At 33.6% G+C, this 18,122-nt stretch overlaps 2 protein-coding genes, 1 long non-coding RNA gene and 1 pseudogene across 3 annotated transcripts; 1 reads left to right on the forward strand and 3 right to left on the reverse strand.

Moving 5' to 3' along the window:
* Window positions 1–1,693: 1,693 nt before the first annotated feature.
* On the reverse strand, window positions 1,694–3,564 carry LOC145140007 (aconitate hydratase, cytoplasmic-like; annotated as a pseudogene).
* A 511-nt stretch (window positions 3,565–4,075) lies between these two features.
* LOC145137121 (uncharacterized) lies at window positions 4,076–4,522 on the reverse strand. The gene is made up of 3 exons (XR_013720878.1): window positions 4,453–4,522; window positions 4,305–4,347; window positions 4,076–4,220 (listed from the first exon to the last, which is right to left on the reverse strand). It is a non-coding gene; the product is annotated as an uncharacterized LOC145137121 (long non-coding RNA).
* Window positions 4,523–5,055: 533 nt separating this feature from the next.
* On the forward strand, window positions 5,056–7,576 carry LOC145137119 (Tetratricopeptide repeat (TPR)-like superfamily protein). The gene is made up of 2 exons (XM_079071256.1): window positions 5,056–5,228; window positions 5,308–7,576. Exons 1-2 carry the CDS (start codon window positions 5,071–5,073, stop codon window positions 7,514–7,516), a joined length of 2,367 nt encoding a protein of 788 aa, XP_078927382.1. The 5' UTR covers window positions 5,056–5,070; the 3' UTR covers window positions 7,517–7,576.
* Window positions 7,577–15,531: 7,955 nt separating this feature from the next.
* Window positions 15,532–15,954, reverse strand: LOC145140008 (uncharacterized). Its single transcript, XM_079073635.1, has one exon. It carries the CDS (start codon window positions 15,952–15,954, stop codon window positions 15,532–15,534), a length of 423 nt encoding a protein of 140 aa, XP_078929761.1.
* Between the last annotated feature and the right edge of the window lie 2,168 nt (window positions 15,955–18,122).

Raw genomic sequence — 18,122 nt, forward strand, 5'->3', positions numbered from 1 at the left:
CTGAGTTGAAGCAAATCTTGAACAGAGCCACCGTCTACCACCACTCACCACCATCGTTTTCTTCCGTCGACGACCTGATATCAGATCGAAGAATGGTGAAGTATAGAAGAAGTAGATGCAGCTGGAATCCTGCTTTACAATCGATACCTGAATTCAGCCATTATTAATCAAGTTCATCTTCAAAACTCTCTTGAGATATTTTTCGTGCATATACAGTATTTAATTTTTTTAAATATTTTTGTAAATAGTAAATGTCTCCATTTTCAAAATATCTATTGTATAATCATGTTCATATTGTACTTGTGGAATATAATTTAATCGATATTATATGTGTGTGTTATCAAATCCAACGGGAACTTATATGCTTCTAACCAATCATTACACATTCATTCGACGATATAAACTACATACTTCTCTAAACTTTGAATTTTTGTGTAGAATGTTTGTATGAAATGTTTCGTTGTGTTTTGATTACTTAAGCTAATTAATAACATAAGTTTAAGTCTGTTAACTCATGCTAAAATGACTTTTTTGACCTTTAAATTGTAATTAAATATTGATATTAAATGAAAAATAACCCACCCAAACCACAACGAAATTCAAACTATATATCCAACCACTTGATAAATGATATGTTAGAAATTGGGGTATAGTAAGGCTTGGAATTCTGAGAATTGTGTAAAACACTTTCAGATTAAAGCATTTGGGTGGTACTCCCAATATTCTTTAATCGGATAAAAATCAGAGAGACAAGAATTTAGAATGCTTTGATGATAGTTTCGTCTGTACCAGGAAAATGAGACCAAAACCGAATTTATGATATTTGTCTAAAAACTGTCATATGACAGTTTCAAACTGTCATAAACTATAAAAACCGAAATAAAACGGAAGTTTGGATAAGGGTCAAACAATGATCAATTCTCTGAAAATATAATTTTCTGATGCATTTTTTTATATAGCAACATACCCTATATAAAAAATTTCCTCAGGGGCTCTGCCCCTTGGACCTCGCCAGGGGTTGCCGCCCTTGGACCCCGCTCCCAGGGGCGCTGCCCCCGGACCCCCATTCGTTTAGGGGCTTCGCCCCTAAATGACAGTGTACTTTGAAAACTTGATCAAACTTAAGCAAGTGTGTACTCCACACCTCCCTTACTTGTTTAATATTTATCAAGATCACCTTTGGTCAACAAAGTAATCCCATTACACTTAAATAATATTGTTGATAACAAATCACCAACATGATATCACAAAATAACCAAATGCAAAATTGTAGTAAAATTGTGATTTTATGTGAAGCTAGCACATATTACATTTATATAATTTACTCTAGTCCCTCTTTTCCTACGGTGGATATAGATCGAATAATCTAGGACCTTTCTCAAAGTGGATAAGTGGAATAGTTTATCATTTTTCATAATGGACATAGGTGGAATAATTTAGGACATTTTTCAAAGTGGACATAGGTGGAATAAATAATTTATGAATAATTTAGTTTATTTTTCGTTTAAAAAAATATAATTTACACTAGTTTCTATAATAATTTCAAGAAAGCAAGTTTAACAGAACTTAATTACTCTACTAAATAAATCTAGATACAGGGAGAGTCTTTCTATGCATCAATCAATTGACTTTGGATAAATTGAAAATAAATAACTCTTTATTTTTCACTTTCCATAACTTACACTCACAAGATCTACACACATCGAATAACATATGGAAGAATCCCACCATGGTTAAAATACGCCAATTCCACCTGTATAAAAGGGAAAATAACTTACAAGCCCAACGAAGTTTCTAAACCGTTCAAAAAACTCCAATCATGTTTTGTCTGTTCAAAAAAACCCAACGAACTTAACATTTTGTCTAAAAAGCCTAACTAAGTTACACTTTCCCGAAAGTCAAATAAGAGAAACAGATGACGTGGCTTATTACCGTATCGGGAAAATGACTTGCTAGACCAACGAAGTTTCCAAAACGTTTAAAAAATTTCAATCATGTTTTGACTGTTCAAAAAAAAAAAAAACCCAACGAACGTAAACAAAACAAAATTGAGATTCTTTGAACGGTTTGGAACTTTGTTGGACATTTTAGACAAAATGTTAAGTTCGTTGGGTTTTTTTGAATAGACAAAACATGATTGAGGTTTTTTGAATGGTTTGGAAACTTCGTTGGGCTTTTAAGTCCTTTTCCCCTATATAAAACATTAACATCAATCTCAATCTTAATCCGAGCACACTACACAACAATGTATGATCTACTATGTCATGTCATCTGAGTCTCGGTACCAAAACGGTACACAACAGTCATGTCATATATGAGTCCGAGTCTTGGTCCCATAATAGTACACAACAGTGTATACTGTTCTATCATGTCATGTCATACTGTAGAGCGGTAAGTGGAGAAATTGTACCTTGATATCGAAGTGGACGGTGCATGTGAATGACTTTCCAGTGTCAGTGGTGACGGTGACCTCTTGACCGGGGCGGATGTCAGTAATACTAGTTGGGAGGTCAATGGTGTACCGTACTACCGTTCATGACCGGTCAACCCTAGTGTGTCTGCATCCTCACCGGCTTTGAAACAAAGGGGTATGATTCCCATTCTGACTAGATTACTCCGGTGAATCCTCTCAAAACTTTTCGCAATCACTGCTTTTACTCCCTGTAAAATATTCATTATAATCCTACTTTTATGTTTTAAAATTTATTACTTTAGGAAAAGCACCGGTGTCTAAGGAATGAAAATTAGCAAAATGGAATTCAGGAATGATCCATTCCATCACGCAAAACAAACAGCTTTTTTCATTCAAATAGAATCACCCATTCCATTCCTTCTCTGATTCCATCATTAAGAAAAAAAGAAACACCAATTTAGTTTTAAGACGCTCACCAACAACATGAGCCCCTTGGCAGCCCAATCTCGGGAGCTTCCACTACCATATTCTGCTCCTGCCAAAACAATGGTGGCCTCACCTGCATCCTTATATCTTTGATTAAAAAATAAAAAATAAAAATACGTTTCTTTTTACAATAAAAAAAGTTATAATAGAATGAACGCGTTTATAAAGTATAAACTCACTGATGCTGCATCAAAAACAGAGAGTTTGTCTCCAGTTGGAATATGAAGAGTCTTTGGGCCAACTTCACCATTCAAGAGCTTATTAACGAGACGTATATTGGCAAAAGTACCCCTGGCCATAATCTCAGATCAATACCCCTTCGACTACCATAAGAATTGAAATATTTCCGGTCAACTCCACGGTCAACAAGAAACTTTGCAGCCGGTTGTGTTTGTGAATACTTCCAGCAGGTGAAATGTGATCCGTTGTAATACTGTCACCAAAGTTCAACAAACAGTGTGCGTCTTTTACCTCATTTGCCCCTGGTGGGTCCATTGTCATGTTCTTGAAATATGGTGGTTCGTGAATATATGTAGAGTTTGAGTCTAGATGTTTGATTTATTGCACAGATGGTGGTCCTAAAAGCATACGTCTAAAATGACTATTTTACCCTTGACTTCCTCTCCTTCAATGAAAACCTTAAAACATTTGTCAGTCTCCTTCATCTTAAACTCTAAAATTAAACCAAGTTCCAAATCAAAACCCAAAAAATATAACCTAAAGCTAAAACTCTTTTATCCTTGAATAATATTAAGAGAAAGGTAGGGTTTTGTTCAAGAAGATGAGGGCAAAATAATCATTTTACATAGACTTAACAGAACTTTTCAACGCCATCCAAGCCAAGTACCGAAAGTACAATGAAACTACATTACAAGGGCCATCTTTGCAACAAACAAAACATGTGGACAGAAATCACAACTTTTGACATACAACAGGTACAAAAGTTGTAATTTATTCTATTTTTGTAGTGGTGAATACTGAACAGTGAAACAGTTCATATTTAGAGAGAGAATGAAATTCTGTATTGTATTCATCTTTGATCAAATACACCTTTTATATAGATGCCCCAATTGTTACAACAGACTTGTAACTAATCTAACAAACCAATGCTGACATGTCAAATAGCTAACTAACTTTTAACTAATCTGTTTGCTGACTTGGCAACTATATACGCTATCAAATAGATTTAATAAAATTAAAGTCTTTGCAAGGGCATAGGCAACAACTAAAGGAGGTGATACGAGGTAGTTTGTTCCTGTTAAGGCATGAACACGTCCCTCAAAGTTTCGGTTTTCAGAAAGAACAACAGATGCAATAATATCTACAAATAAATGCCAAAAAGATAATTAATCATATACCGAAATTAAACCTTCAAAAAGTTTTTTATTAAATAAAAATTGGTTACCATTTTCAGAAATCGTAGCACCAACTGTTTCATCTGAGTTCTCCTGAATTACCAATACATGTTGTGCAGCCATATATAAGTCATTTTATCATTTTATTATTTTATTATTTTCAAGAAATACAAGAAGAAGAATTTGTTTTTTCAATACCTCTGGAGCAAATATTTTGTAACAACTACAGAGCCCGGAGCAAGACTTGTTTTAATCCATGGTTTGACCTGGTTTTTTTAGCAATTATATTGGAAAAAAGTTATAGATATTAAAATTTTATAAAATGTAATAGTTTATGAGTTATGATTAACCTTTAAGCCTAATTCACAGGCTTTTTTTGCAATAAGACCTGCTCCAAACATGACACTAGGGTTTGATGTATTTGTACAACTTGTGATAGCAGCAATTACAACACTACCATGTTTGAGTTCTGCTGGTTTTCCATAAAATGAAAACTTTGCTACTTTTTCTTATGCCTCTTTTGGTAAGCAAAACCCTAAAAAAAATTCAAAAAGGGTAAGTTGGTAATTTTGATACTAAGTTACTCATAAGCCAAACCTTGTCAAATTAAAAATCTCACCTTGAATCCCACTTTGTTGTCAAGGCAAGAATGCCAATATGCTATCATGTCTTTCAAAGGAACCCAATCATAAGGCCTGTTCAGAAAATTAATAAATAATCTGAGGGGTATTTTGGTAAAAACAACACTAAACACCCCTTTTTGGTCCTCCCTTGGCCCTTGTAGTTACTCAAACATGTTGTTGTTCGCCCTTAAATATGCTTCTATCATTGTTACCTGTATTTCAACAAAGAGAAATAGCCTTCGTTGGCCCATCACCATGCCCCTGTTCGTCGCAACCCAGATCCCATGCCGCCTCCTGCCTACCGTCTGACGGTTCCACCGCCCTCCGCTACCGTCCGCCTCAACTCTCAAGGTATAAATTAGAAAAAGACCTTTTCCTCTACAAGTCGCTCTAACACAGAAGTTCATTTTCTCAATCTTTGCAACATCAGAGCATCCCACAACTCGTCAATGGCAGCACCAAAAGGGTTACTCTCACCAACAACGTCTCTCCGAACAAGAACAATAGCAGCTCCCGCTTCTCTTACAAAACCCCTTTCCACATACGCAGTAAAATCCCTCCAAACCCCATCAACACCACAAGAATCAGGACACATCGACACATTCTTAATTGAGAAGATTTTGATGCGTTTGAAACAAGGTAAGCTCAATTCCTCCAAAGATTATCTATTTCAATTAACCTCCTCTTCCTTTCTCGATGTCATTTATCATTGTCGTGATAATCCGCAACTGGGTCAAAAATTTCTTGACACGGTCGCCTCAAATCACCCGAAATTTAGGCATTCCTCGATCTCTTTGAGTGCGACAGTTCACGTACTTTCCAGGAATAGAAGGTTATCCGATGCCCAGGCTTTGTTGCTTCGAATGATTAGGAAGAGCGGCGTGTCACGCACCATGATCGTTGACTGTTTAATATCCACATACGAGAAATGTGGCTCCAGTCCCATCGTTTTTGATCTGTTGATTCGTACATATGTGCAAGCTAGGAAGTTAAGAGAAGGCGTGGAAGCCTTCAAATTAGTCACAAACAGGGGAATTTCTGTTCCGATAAACGGATGCAACACTGTTCTTGGAGGCCTTGTTAAGATCGGTTGGTTTGATTTAGCGTGGGAGGTTTACAATGATGTCGTTTCAAAAGGGGTTGTTCAATTAAACATCTATACAATGAACATTATGGTGAACGCCATTTGTAAGGATCATAACTTCAAAAAGGTGAAGCCTTTCTTGATTGAATTCGAGGAAAAAGGTATTTCCCCAGATATCGTGACCTATAATACATTGATAAACGGTTATTCACGTGTAGGCCTTCTCGATGAAGCTTTTGAACTCATGACCTCTATGCAAAGTAAAGGATTAAAACCGGGACTTTACACTTATAATTCGATTCTAAACGGGGTTTGTAAAACCGGGGGTTTGGAGAGAGCAAAAGAGATAGTAAAAGAAATGGTTCATATTGGGTTGAATCCCGACTCCACTACTTACAACACCTTGTTAATCGAATGCTGTAAAAAGGGTAATTCTATGGAAGAAGCCGAAACCATTTTTCAAGAAATCTTGAACCAAAATGTGGGACCCGATATCTTGACTTATAGCTCACTTATCGGGTTGTTTTCAAGATCCGGAAATCTCAATCGGGCTTTATTCTACTTCAAGAATATGAAAGATACCGGGTTGACACCCGATAATGTTATTTACACAATTTTAATCAACGGGTTTTGCAAACACGGTGTGATGTCGGAAGCAATCAAGATTCGGGATGAAATGATTGATCGGGGTTGCGTTTTAGATGTTGTTACATATAATTCACTTTTAAACGGATTATGCAAAAGTAAAATGCTTCAAGAAGCCGATAAACTATTTGACGAGATGGTTGAACGAAGGGTATATCCGGATTTTTACACTTTCGCGACACTTATTAACGGGTACTCAAAGGAAGGAAACATGAAAAAAGTTGTTAATTTGTTTGAATCTATGATTCAAAGGAACATAAACCCTGATATGGTGACATATAACACTTTAATCGATGGGTTTTGTAAGGAAGGTGAGATGGAAAAAGCTAAAGATTTATGGAATGCTATGATATCTAAAAATATTTTCCCAAATTATATAACGTATAGTATTTTAATTAACGGGTTTTGTAACACGGGTCATGTGAATGAGGCGTTACGGATTTGGGACGAAATGGTCGTGAATGGGATGGGGCCCACAATTGTGACATGTAACACGATTATTAAAGGGTATTGTAGGGCAGGATTAGTTAAAGAGGCGGGTTTATTTTTTAATCAAATGGCGTTTAATAATGTTAGTGCTGATAGTGTTACGTATAATACTCTTATACATGGGTATTTGAAGGAAAATGATATGGATAAGGCGTTTGACTTGATCAATGGGATGGAAAGTGAAGGAATTTTTCCGGATGTTGTTACGTATAATGTGATTCTTGATGGATTTTGTAGAAATGGGAGAATAGATGAAGCTAATATGGTTTATGGGAAGATGATTGAGAAAGGTTTGAAGCCTGATAGATCGACTTATGTATTGATGATAAATGGGTATGTTTCTAAGGAGAATATGAAGGAAGCTTTTCGGTTGCATGACCAAATGTTGGAGAGAGGGTTCGCGCTTGATGATAAGTTTTGATTTAGATGAATGTTCAAAAACCATAAAAGAAGTTTATATTGAAAAAGTAAAATTCCCAAATTGCCCCTCTTAATTCTTATAATCACAGCTTTGTCATGCTGTGATGTACCATGGATGATAATTACTATAAAGACCATGAAACAGAAAGATATAGGAGGACATAAACAACATAAAATTTTATTATCCGTAGTTATTGTTGGTTAATATTTTTTTAGTACACAAAATAAAGAGATTAAACCAAAATCTTTTAAGGAACTTTGAAAATATAGGTGGATATAAACAGCTATTATATTTAAGAAGCTACCACATGCTGTATTGAATAATTATTGATTGGCATCATCATAACATTTTATTTTTGCTTGTCTAGTAGTGTAACGAATGTCATATGCTTTGATCATAATTATTTGTTTGTCACAGTTTAATTTTTTCATTGGGTATGAATATTTTTGTTTATTTTAAACCATTTGGAGTTAAAAAAAAAAAAAAAAGTCTCTTTGTTTTCATATGGACCAGTATATGCATATTTAGAGAGAAAACATAGAAATAAGTTGTTTTGGAGTTCAATTGGGAAGAATTGAAAAAATAAAACTGTTGATTCTAGCTTATATCAAACAGTGTTCTGAAAAAAAAAAAGATATTTGAAAGAAAACAAAGATGACAAAAGAACCGATGTGTGAGGTAAATCTCATGCCATTTGCTACTAGCTAGATTCTTACATTTGGTAAAGAGGGAAGTGATAAATATGAGTAATTATGAAGTTTGAGTTGTATTTTAGTATATTAAATGAGCAGAGTTTGCTTAATAAATATATATAAAACCACTTGGGGGATTTAATGAAATATATTATAATTCTATTTCACCTACAATGTTTATAGTAACTGTCTCTGGATTAAGTGTATATTAGCATTTTTTGAATCAGAAATATAGAGCTATATTTTTAGAATATTGGGGTATCTTGGTAAACATTTTACTACTGTAATATAGGTTGTAGACTTTGTAGTTTAATTTTTTTTTGGTATATCAAAGGTGTATTTTTGGGTACATGATGTACATGTGAAGATAGGAATCTTTGTAATATAAAACTGAATTTTCATGTTGATGGATTTAGCCAGGATGGTAGAATAGTAACAGTAAAGTAAACTACACAAAGGTTATAATGTACTTTAGACTTTAGTTGTTATTGCAAGCTTATTTCTCTTGTGCTATAATTTATTGATCATATGGTTGTATCATGGTGGTTTATGTTATAATGATATTATGGTTGTTGTAGCATTGCTTTAACAATAAAATATCAACGTAGAAGATGAGATTGAGTCGAAGGCTTGGGATTTGTATTAGAAACTGCGATCCAATACAATGAATTTGAGACAACATATCAAACCTAACCTAAGGAAGGAAACTACTAAAATATACAGAGATGGTCCGTATACTATTGATATATACAATGTACACTACCACCCCTCTTAAACACTTGCAAACCATATGTTGACGAACAAATATATGATTTATAAATATTTCTATCAGAATTTTCAATTAAACATTTGAAATGAGAAAAATTAAGCATCTAATTAATGATTTTCTGATGTCTTCCATTGCTCCACAGCAAATTGGAGTTATGAAAAGAATAAAGCTACTTTTGTGACCGCAATTAGCCTTTTTACCCATTTATATTCGTTTGATTTAAAAATATATTAATGTAGGTTATAATTTATGTTTTTAATGGAATAAATAACTAGAAATCAAAATTTCAGATTAAAATAAAAAAAATGCTAAACATGGCCAAAAGTCACACCCATATGGGTTTCCAATGTTTCAAAGTTTACAACCTCTAGTTGTTTTATTAGAACTAAAATATTATTTTAATGATATAATTTTTGTAATCATAGTAAATACGTCGATTACTTAATAAAATTATAAATATATAAAAAAAATTTAAGGAATGGATATATAATGCTAATTGTCATGCATTAATTCTAATTGTTATCAATAAAAAATAGAAAATAGTACCATACTTATGTTTATATTTACCTTTTTTAACATCTTTATAATTATTTAATTAAATTTGTTTGTATTTAACTATTTATATATCATGTCTACTAATGTTCTTTGCAAGAAAAAATTTATAAGAAAATTCAAAAATATAAAACTAAACAACCCAACCCAACCGGATCTAAACAATTTGACATAAAGACACGTCTGTAAACTTACATAATGTTTCGTATGATGGAATCGAACATACAATGGAAATTTTTATTCCATGCAAATTGAAAAATAAGAAATCATGTTTGTTTTGCTAGTTGGAATGGAATGGGCCAAAGGAATGTAATTCCCTCAATTCCATTAATTATTGTAATTTTAATAACACAATTTATATACTTTTTATTATTTTACTTATAGAGAAAACTACACGATTTGTCTTTCGTTTAAATGTTAAATTGAACGTTTAGTTTCTATTTTTAAAAGTTAATCCGGATCATCCCTTATATCATTAAACATTGTCCGCTTACATAAAATGACTATATTGCTCTTTTCTATTTATTTTTCTTTTATTTTTTAAGGTTTTTGATTATTTTTAATTATTAAGAAAAATAATTAAACTGTGGCGCCACTCCACCCTCTTTAGAAAAATAATATGTCTCACCATTTACCATTTCCCTTCTCTCATCTCCAAGGGAAAATGACTTATATGGGTAACTATGTTTCAAAATTGTTCAAAAAATATCATTCAAGTTTGGTGTGTCCAAAAAACACCATCCAAGTAAAACATTTGTATAAAAAAACACCAACGAAGTACATTCTTTGTTCAAATTTGACCTTTGGTGACCGGCAATTACCGGTAAAAAATAAGTAAAGGAAAAAAAACAATAGGAAATGACTCAAAGAGGTAACTATGTTTCAAAATCGTTCAAAAAACACCATCCAAGTTTGGTATGTTCAAAAAACATCATCCAAGCAAACTTTTTGTACAAAAAACACCAACAAACTATATGTTTTGTTCAAATATTACCCACCGGTAATTGCTTCTTACAGGTTAAATGATAACTTGGCTTAACTATTATGACATGACATAATAATGATTGACAAAACAATAAATGATATATTCCTCCTTTAAAAACCGATTTAGGGTTTCTTCATGAACGAATGACTTCTTCTTCTCCTATGATTGCTCTTCTTCTTCTAAAGTGATGATCTCGAACTCAAGTCCAAAACCCTAACTCTTAACTTAAGGCAAAAAGGGCTCCTTTACCCCTGCCTTAATGGGCCTCCCTCCCCCTAAGGCCCAAATCCATAAAAAGCCCAAAAAGGACTCCAAGCCCAACTACAAGGTATCTAAGGCCTAATATGGCCCAAGAACCCCCAACATGGCCTTAAGCCCAAAAAATGACCTGCTACAATCAGGTGGGCATGATGCCTAACTTAAACAAGTCCATTCATACGCCCAACATATGTTGAAGCCTCTGCGATCTGGATTTCATGCAAGTACGCCCATCGTACTCGACTAGGCTCAAGAACCGCCAATCTTCCGAAGGCCATAACCCTCGGTATGGCTGTCTGATGCCTAAATTAGCTCCCGTAGATATAAAGAATGACGAAATCACACTTAGAATGAAGAAGTTATGGCCTTCGGAAGATTGGCGGTTCTTGACCCTAGCCGAGTACGTTGGGCGTACGCTAGGAGTACGTCGGGTGTACTCGCTCGACATCCGAATATGATGGAACTATGCACAGACTTGTTTAAGTTAGGCCTCGGGCCCACCTGATTGTAGCAGGTCATTTTTTGGCTAAGGCCATGTTGGGGGTTCTTGGGCCATATTAGGCCTTAGATGCCTTGTAGTTGGGTTTGGATGCCTTTTTGGGCTTTTTATGGATTTGGGCCTTAGGGGGAGGGAGGTCCATTGAGGCAGGGGTAAAGGAGCCCTTTTTGCCTTAAGTTAAGAATTAGGGTTTTGGACTTGAATTCGAGATCATCACTTTAGAAGAAGACGAGCAATCATAGGAGAAGAATAAGTCATTCGTTCATGAAGAAACCCTAAATCGGTTTTTAAAGGAGGAATATATCATTTATTGTTTTGTCAATCATTATTATGCCATGTCATAATAGTTAAGCCAAGTTATCATTTAACCTATAAGAACCAGTTACCGGTGGGTAATATTTGAACAAAATATATAGTTTGTTGGTGTTTTTTGTACAAAAAGTTTACTTGGATGGTGTTTTTTGAACATACCAAACTTGGATGGTGTTTTTTGAACGATTTTGAAACATAGTTACCTCTTTGAGTCATTTCCTATTATTTTTTTTCCTTTACTTATTTTTTACTGGTAGTTGCCGGTTACCAAAGGTCAAATTTGAACAGAGAATGTGCTTCGTTGGTGTTTTTTGTACAAATGCTTTACTTGGATATTGTTTTTTGGACACACCAAACTTGAATGATATTTTTTGAACGATTTTGAAACATAGTTACCCATATAAGTCATTTTCCCCGTCTACAACCATAGACATCTCCACCAAAATGTCGTAAAATTGAATGTCGGAAACTTCCATTTCCAATGCCGACAACCACCCTCCTTCCCCAGCCATCGCCCCTTTACCTTTCTTCTTCTTTCTTTGTTCTCTTCCAGATGCCCATCGGAGAAGTCGACTATGCCAACATCTCCTCTTCTACGACTAATAGGTTTAGAGGAGAAAGAGGGAGGACTGTTTTTTTTTTCTGGACCACTACACCCCTTCAACCCAACCCCATTCTTCCTAATTTTATTTGTGTTCTTGAATATCGAGCATCAACCCCCATAACCACACCCAAACCAAAATCGATAACCCCTTTAAGCTTCTATAGTCGATCCCATCTCCACCATCTACGTTGCATCTAAGGTGCAGATCGACATACGATTTCAGATTTGGCAGTCGATGATGCCTTTTGAGGTGCATATCTGCAGGGGAGAACAAGCTACAAAAAACCCTAGAACTCCATGAACAAGATGGTAGTATGTGTGTATTTTTTAACACAACCCCATAAATTAAACCCGAATCAAGAACACAAACACTAAAATCATTTTCAGATCTAAAATCGTTCGTATAACTCTAATTTTGAACCTTATTTTAAAGAAACCCTAGATCGAACCTAAATTGAGTTCATCTATGGCGGATCTGGAACACAAAGTTATGATGTGGTTTCTTAATGTTCGCGGGAGGAAGATGACATAGGTGAGGTGATGGTCGTCGAAGGTAGAGGGTAAGTGGTGGAAGTGGGACCCATTTGCTTTTTTAAATTAAAAATAATGATAAATATTATTAGATTAACTTAAAAATAAATACACAATGACATTATGGTCATTTTAAATCTAGAACAGAGTAAGGTGCTTGGGATTACTTTTTAACCTTAAAAATCCTTTTTGTAAAATGACTTTTGACCGGTGAATAAAATTTTTAAAATGTATTTGTATTATCTTTAAGGGTAAAATCCAACTTCTTAGGTTAAAAGTCACCAAAAAATAGGATTTTACGACTTAAAAACAAATTTTTCCTTCTTAACAAAAAATTGTTTTGAAAATAACTTTTCTATTTCCCAAACTACTTTTGGGATTTTTTAACTTTTTTGAAACGTTAAAAGTAAAAAAATTATTTAAAAAGTAATCTCAAACACCCTCTAAAAACGCAACAAATTTGTAACAAACGGTGGACAGTTCAAGTTATTTTTTTAAAATAGAGACCAAATGTGTCTTTTGATACTTGTACAAGGGACGATTCGTGTAATTTACTCCTACTTATATTACAATTCTATTTTTTAAACTACAAAATATATTATTTTTAGTATAGCTTATTTATTTGTTTATGTTTTTTATATTTTTATAAATAAAAATTTGTTATATATAATTACAATAATGTATAGAATAAAGTGAACTTTATATATTATATTGACAAAATTGCAAGAATGGTCCCTATGGTATGTTAAAACTAGCAAGTTTGGTCCAAAATGAGTTTGTCTTGCAAAGATGGTCCAATAGTTTCGTTTTGTTGTGAGTTTGGTCCAAAAATTTTAAAACTATTTATAATGACAGATTTGCCCTTGGTATTTTCCCCTTTTCATTTTTTTATTACAGAAAAAAAAAGAAAAAGAAAAAAAAAGTCTCTCTCTCTCTCTCTCTCTCTCTCTCTCTCTCTCTCTCTCTCTCTCTCTCTCTCTCTCTCTCTCTCTCTCTCTGTGCACCTTTTTGTCGTCGGTGGTGGAGAGAGAGAGAGAGTATTTTATTTTTGTTTTATTTTCAATTGATTTTTAATTGTTGTTAATAAAATAAAAATGAACAATTAAATAATAAGGGGTAAAATCATCTTTACAAAAAAATTCAAACCAAATTGGACCAAACTCGCAAGAAAACGAAACTATTGGACCATCTTTGCGAGCCAAACCCATTTTGGACCTAACTTTCTAGTTTTGAAATACCACAGGGACCATTCTTGCAATCTTGTCTACTATATTTACATATAATATAAAAAAATCCATAAGAAAATTAATTTCACTCCTACAAACCAACTAAACATGATGATGGAATCATGGAATGTAATCTCCCATTCTACTACCTTGTTTATCCTACAAACACTCCATTTCATTTCTTCATTCGTTCCATTTCTTCACATTCATGATAGGAGCATACTTGAAAGTTTTTTCAGTCAAATAAATTTAAAAGCTTTTTCATTGCATAATTTTTTTACTTTGTGAATTTACAAGCTCTCTACATAGAGCTTTTCACAATTCCAACTATATTTTATTCTTTTATCTTGTTATAAGAAATACAAATTATTGTGGGACCCATAAATAAGCTTTTTAACAAAACTTTACTAAAGTAAAGATATCTTAAGTTTTTTGGATTGCTGAGTTGATAAACAGCTGAAAAGTATGCAGAAACACAAACCTTATTCCACTTCCATGCCAACTGAGCTCACTTTCATTTCTCTACAAATACCCGGTCTATGTGTTACTTTGAATAAATCTATAAAAAGCACAAAACAGAATATAGAAAACCATACAAAATACACACAAATGTAAAAATATGCCTAATTCTTACCATGTACAACAATGAAGTAACATCACAAAGTTGTTTGATAGTAGTTCATCGAGTTGAAACTCAAAGCTCAAAATTTATAAAGTATACTACAAACACACAACCATTAATTTCAACCTCTTTTTCACCTTTTTAGGACAATGTGCTAATTCTTTCTTTTATAAGATCTTTGTAACACAAACAGCATGCAACTTAAAACTAAAATAAAAATTTTGTGAATTCATTATGTTTAACAATCTAATAGCTCAATTTAGCTTGTATTATTGTATAATAAAACCGAGATAACAAGTTAAGTATTAAAATCACTTACTATGTAAATGAAGTCCCTTCTCCAGATGGCATTAGTACTTTGTATGAATTATGAACTATGAAGTACTATGCAATAAACAATTCATCAACTCTTATAAGAGATAACAATATAGAAGCATCTACTAATGAACATCTTTGGATAAACTTACAGTATGATTGTAGTATCTTATGGCTTCTGGCAGAATCAGATTATATTGCAAGAACAGATCCATGGCATTGTTCAAAAATTGCAATAAGGAGGTGTTGAATACCATGTTTATGAGTAATGAAGAATCAGACATACAGAATATGATACGAATCATATGATACTATCAAACTGGATTATAAAGCCAGTAAATAATCAGTGAAGGAATAGGCTATTCAGATCCCAACTATATGCATTTACAATCAGTAATTAAAAAGCTTAAGAACCCTAATTAGGGTATAAATAGCATATAGCGATTTAGGAACAAGAGTGAAATCAATTGAACAATAAATGACTTTATTTATTGTGTTCTGAGCCCTAGTTGACATAATTTTCACATAACCCCCGAAGGAACAAGAGAACTTGTCATCCGATAGCGAATGGTCGACGCCAACTAATCTGCTGTAAAAATTGTTCTTTTCTAGTACAATATTAACCGATAGGAACTACTAATTTTGCTAAGCTAATGAGCAACAAGGAAATCAGTACTGAAAACGTCAATGGCAGGTTCAGGGCCATCGGAGGTCAGACTGGTAGAGTTATGGTTTAAATAAAACATCGATCTTGCAGCCGTAAGCCTCTTCCTCTGTGGACAACGAGGCGCATATGACCTTCCGGAGAGAAAAGGCAATTCACCATCGGTCGTGATGAAAGTGCCGGTAACTTCCTGTTGCTGTTGCTGGATGGAACCGACGGCTTCGGAAGAGCGTGAAGGTGAAGATGGAATAGCGCGATGGAGATAGATCTGAGAGTTGCATGATCGTAGAAGAGATCTAGCGTTGATTTTGGAGTCACGGAGCTGAGCGAGGGCGCCAGGCCTTAGGTAACGTAGGTAGCCATTGTCGGACTTCTCGGCAGCAGATTGCTTTCTGATGCGGCGGTTCATGGCGGCCGGAGAGGATAAGGCTAGAGAGAGAAAGTGGTGGTTAGAGAGAGATAGAGAGGGACTGCGTTTGGGGCAAAGGGGAGAGAGAGGCGGGATTTTATCGAGAGAAATAAGCGGGAAAATGGAGTGAATATAGGGAAAGTGATTAGAAAAAAAACACGGAATTTTTTTTGGAAAATCATATATACATACCCTACACTATATTTTTGTACAAAAACAATCCCTACAATTTTGTAACTTCAAATAAACCTTGTTTAAGGACGAAGGGAGTGGATCAACTTGGTAAAAAAAACTCTCTCTCTCATTTGAGTTTGCTATTTTGCCATGCTAACTTTGAGGGGTGGTGTTTATATAGCATGTCAAGCATTTGTACATAAAATAACTGAGATAGTAAAAAAAATATGAGATAATCTATTTAAATAGGGATAAGAGCACTTTCATGAAACCTAACACATTTTTATTTATATTTATGTTAACTTGATTGTTAGTTTTCCGCAAGTTAAATAATAAAAAATTTTGAATATATCAAGACCTTATTATATGCTATTACTAAATGGTATCTTTTGTCTATTTGGAATTACTAAATGATATCTTTGGTCTATTTAGAAGGCTCGTAATGTTGTCTTGTTTTAAAAAGAAAATTAAGAGATGAAATTCATTTCAACTTTTGTATTTGGATTGAGTTTATGGCTAAATTTTATAGAGTTGATTACAGCGATTAATGTTTTTCCTTTTTTTGACTTGTAATTTGTAATATGCTTTGTCTTGCACGTTGCTAGTTGTTTTTTAGCTTAATATAATTTTGACGTTGTTCTAACGAAAAAACTTAATGGTAACAACTAAGAGCTTAGACTTATTGAGACTGACATAATACACTTTCAGTGTACGTTCTAGTCAAAGTGTGTGATTTGTGAATCATCACACACACCACACAAATGGTAGCTAGAGACACTTATGCAACATGAAGATTATCTAGAAATCTATTCACACACCGTTATACCGACACCTAATTTTCAAATCTCATATAGATATCATAAGTGACACCCACAATATCCTATCCTACATGAATGGACATAAGGATGTAAAAAAAATCAAACCAACAAAACTTCTCAAGTAAGTAAATTACTTTCAGAATAATTTTCATGCAATACACACATAATGTGTATAACAGACACATTGCACATAAAGGAATATCATATAAATTTAAATCATCCAAATTATATATAGGAACATGTACTCCCAGTAAACTCGCTCAATAACATTGTATGATATTCCACCTTCTTCCAAGCTTTCTTACTTCTTAATCACCATATATTGATCATAATCAAATGATTTTAGACCAAAACACAATCATAAGTTGTCTAACTCATTTTAGGTCTTAAATACTTATTCTTACTCTCATTGTGAATATGGAAACAATTAGGGGTTGACTGGACAAACTAAAATTAAACTACAAATATTTTTAAATTTGTTCCAAAGCCTTGGCCACTATGTTGAAAATGTAACATTTTTACTCCTTTAGGCATTGTACTTTGCCTATATGGCGTCCAAACTCTACCAAACTTCACTAATAGTTATTTATGACATAAATAAGTTATAACATCATTATTACATGTCAATTAAGTATTCTTATTTATGACTTAACGATTAAGACATTTCAACATCACAAGAGTTATATGGAACCTCATGTAGACATCAAACATCAACATTGGTCCATATGTTCTTAATGGATTTCAACTCTTATGTAACTTCACCAACCATTTTTAATGAGTAAAATAAGTCTTATAAACACCTCATCTAACTTTTTAACTTGCTTATGACCTGTTAAATTAAGGATTAAAGCCTTATAGAATCAAGGCATCCATGAAGACACTAATCATACACTAAAGTCTCAAGTCATTAAGGACCTTAAGGTGTTATTAATCATTTCCATATGAATATACTATCACAAAGATTGATATTGTGTTAACCAGTCATAAATTTTGGGCAATTATCTTAATAATTTATTCTATAATGTTGTATTTTAAAGATAAATGATACTTAATATGCTTTATATTGGATAAATATAGTTAAAATTCAGATTTGAGAAGAAAAGGGAAAAGATTAGGAAAATAATGGAGCTGATAAGAATTAAAATCGAACTTACCATAAAATTCGGGTTTAGTGTT

The sequence above is a fragment of the Lactuca virosa genome, chromosome 9 (assembly GCF_052849685.1).
Source record: "Lactuca virosa cultivar CGN04683 chromosome 9, Lactuca_virosa_CGN04683_v6, whole genome shotgun sequence".
Lineage (NCBI taxonomy): Eukaryota > Viridiplantae > Streptophyta > Magnoliopsida > Asterales > Asteraceae > Lactuca > Lactuca virosa.